The 1989-nt window shown below is 59.8% G+C and overlaps 1 protein-coding gene across 1 annotated transcript in view; it reads left to right on the top strand.

Moving 5' to 3' along the window:
- The first annotated feature begins 293 nt into the window (after window positions 1-293).
- PTPN7 (protein tyrosine phosphatase, non-receptor type 7) overlaps window positions 294-1989 on the top strand; it is an 8513-nt gene continuing 6817 nt past the window's right edge. The window contains exons 1-3 of the mRNA XM_009710076.1: window positions 294-424; window positions 877-1060; window positions 1517-1601. Coding sequence (XP_009708378.1) covers window positions 294-424; window positions 877-1060; window positions 1517-1601 — 400 coding nt within the window. The remainder of the gene's footprint in view (window positions 425-876; window positions 1061-1516; window positions 1602-1989) is intronic.

Below are 1989 nucleotides of genomic sequence, written 5' to 3'. Positions count from 1 at the left end.
GCCTGTGTGGGCTGCAGTTCTGTGGGCATCTCGGAGGGTGAACACGCACGGAGCTCTCCCTATGCCACCCGCCTGGATGCAGGGGCTGGGTCCAGGGAAGCTGAGGACTTAAAACCAGTCCCTTGCTTAGGAATCATCCATTGGAGTACCCACCCAGCCTTATAGTATTTCTCGGATCTGCCTTTTCTTTTCCAGCCGCTTCTCCTCCAATGGCTCCTTGATTCCCTGGGAGTTGAAGGCCCCCTGTGTCCACTCCCTGTGCTTCAGGACGAGGGCTTCGTGGCTGGCACAGCATGGTACAAGCCTGCTTGGTGTGCTCCAGAGTTCATAACGGCAGCCTGACAGCCCGGGCAGCTGGGGCAGACATGGACAAGACAGACAAGCCCAGTCCCTCTGCCAAGAAGCACGTGCGTCTTCAGGAGAGGTGAGCGTGGTTGGACGGCACCTGCAGCCCCAACGCTGCGCTGCCTGTCCCAGGCCAGATGGTGGGTACCCACCGCACTGCTCATCCCCAGGGCTTGGGCTCCCCAAAACTTACTTCCCCCAGTCCCGCCCTGCCAGACCGCTGCCTGTTGACTTGTGTAGATGCCAGCTCTGAGTGTGGAGGTGGCCCTGATACCCCCAGCTCAGCCCAGGTCAAATCTGGACACCATCCTTTGGGAGCTTTCCAGCAAAAAGGCAAAATGACCAGATAGTTCCTTGTTCCTCAACTCCTCTGTCTTCTGGCCTGTCTACCTGGTCCCTTTCTTCATCCTCTGTTATTCTCCGCCTGGCTTTTGCTCGGTGTGGGTGGTTTTAACTGACAGTATGACAGGATGAGCTGTCCTCCTGTCCCAGGGTGGCAGAGGGTCAGCCAAGGACCCATTTGCCTTGCAGGAGGGGCTCCAATGTGTCACTGATGCTGGACATGAGCTCGCTGGGGAGCGTGGAGCCCATCCAGCCTGTCTGCACACCACGGGACATCACGCTGAAGTTCCTGAGGACGTCCAGCCACGTGCTGAGGAGAGAGGAGCTCCAGCAACACGCCCAGAGCCTGACACAGCTCCAGGAGGAGTTTTCGGTGCGACACTCCCCTCCCCTCTCCCTTCCCACATGAGGGAAGGCAAGGGCTGGCAGTGGGGGGACTGGCAGGGGTGGACATCTCCAAGGGAGGTTCCGAGCCCAGCTGTGCCCCACAGCACCGGTGCCAGGGAAGGCAATGTGGGCAAACACAGGTCGGGGGTGTCCTAGGTATCCCCTGGCTGCCTGCTCTCTGGTGCACACAAGTCCCATTTGTGTCCCTGAAAAGCCTGTCCTGCCCTCCCTTGCCAAGCTCTTCTCCTAAGGTGGCCTCTCTGAAAGGTGTCCCACCACACTGGGGATAAGGACAGGGCTCATCCCAGGAGCTGACATCTCTGGTGATGCTGCCAGGTCCCTGGGTCAGCCTCTTATTGCCTGGGGGACCACCTCTGCCACGATGAGCGGACACAAGCAGCAGCAATGGGGTTTTCCTCATAGTTGTTCTCTCCTCCTGCAGAAAATCCCACCCAACTTTGTCACTCCGGAAGAGCTGGAGATCCCTGGACATGCCTCCAAGGACAGATACAAAACCATCCTCCCCAGTATGTGCTACTGCATCCCTTTGCCTCACAACTGCCCAGGTGCCAGGTGCAGGGAAAGGGGGGGGGGGGGGTCTACGGGGGTGTGCCGTGGGCGGGGGAAGGGGGGGGGGGTGTGCATGGGTGTTTGTGCATGGTAGAGGGGTGACTCAGAGCAGCCCCGGCACCGAGGTGGGCACTCCTGGGTGTTCTTGGTGTCCCTGCTGTGCTTGTTCCAGCTCCCCATGTTGCAGGAGCTGGGTGCTGCGTTGCAGGGGGTGTACACTGTGTTATGTGGCGATATGTGGGGAGCTGCTCCTTGGGATGCATTCCCAGGGTGTGCAGCGCGTGACTGCCCAGCCTGCATTGCTCCCTGCCACCATGGGGCCTTGCACGTCCCAGTGGCATGTCA

Source organism: Cariama cristata, unplaced genomic scaffold (genome assembly GCF_000690535.1).
Source record: "Cariama cristata isolate BGI_N322 unplaced genomic scaffold, ASM69053v1 scaffold32601, whole genome shotgun sequence".
Lineage (NCBI taxonomy): Eukaryota > Metazoa > Chordata > Aves > Cariamiformes > Cariamidae > Cariama > Cariama cristata.
This window is presented reverse-complemented; position numbering and strand designations above follow the sequence as displayed.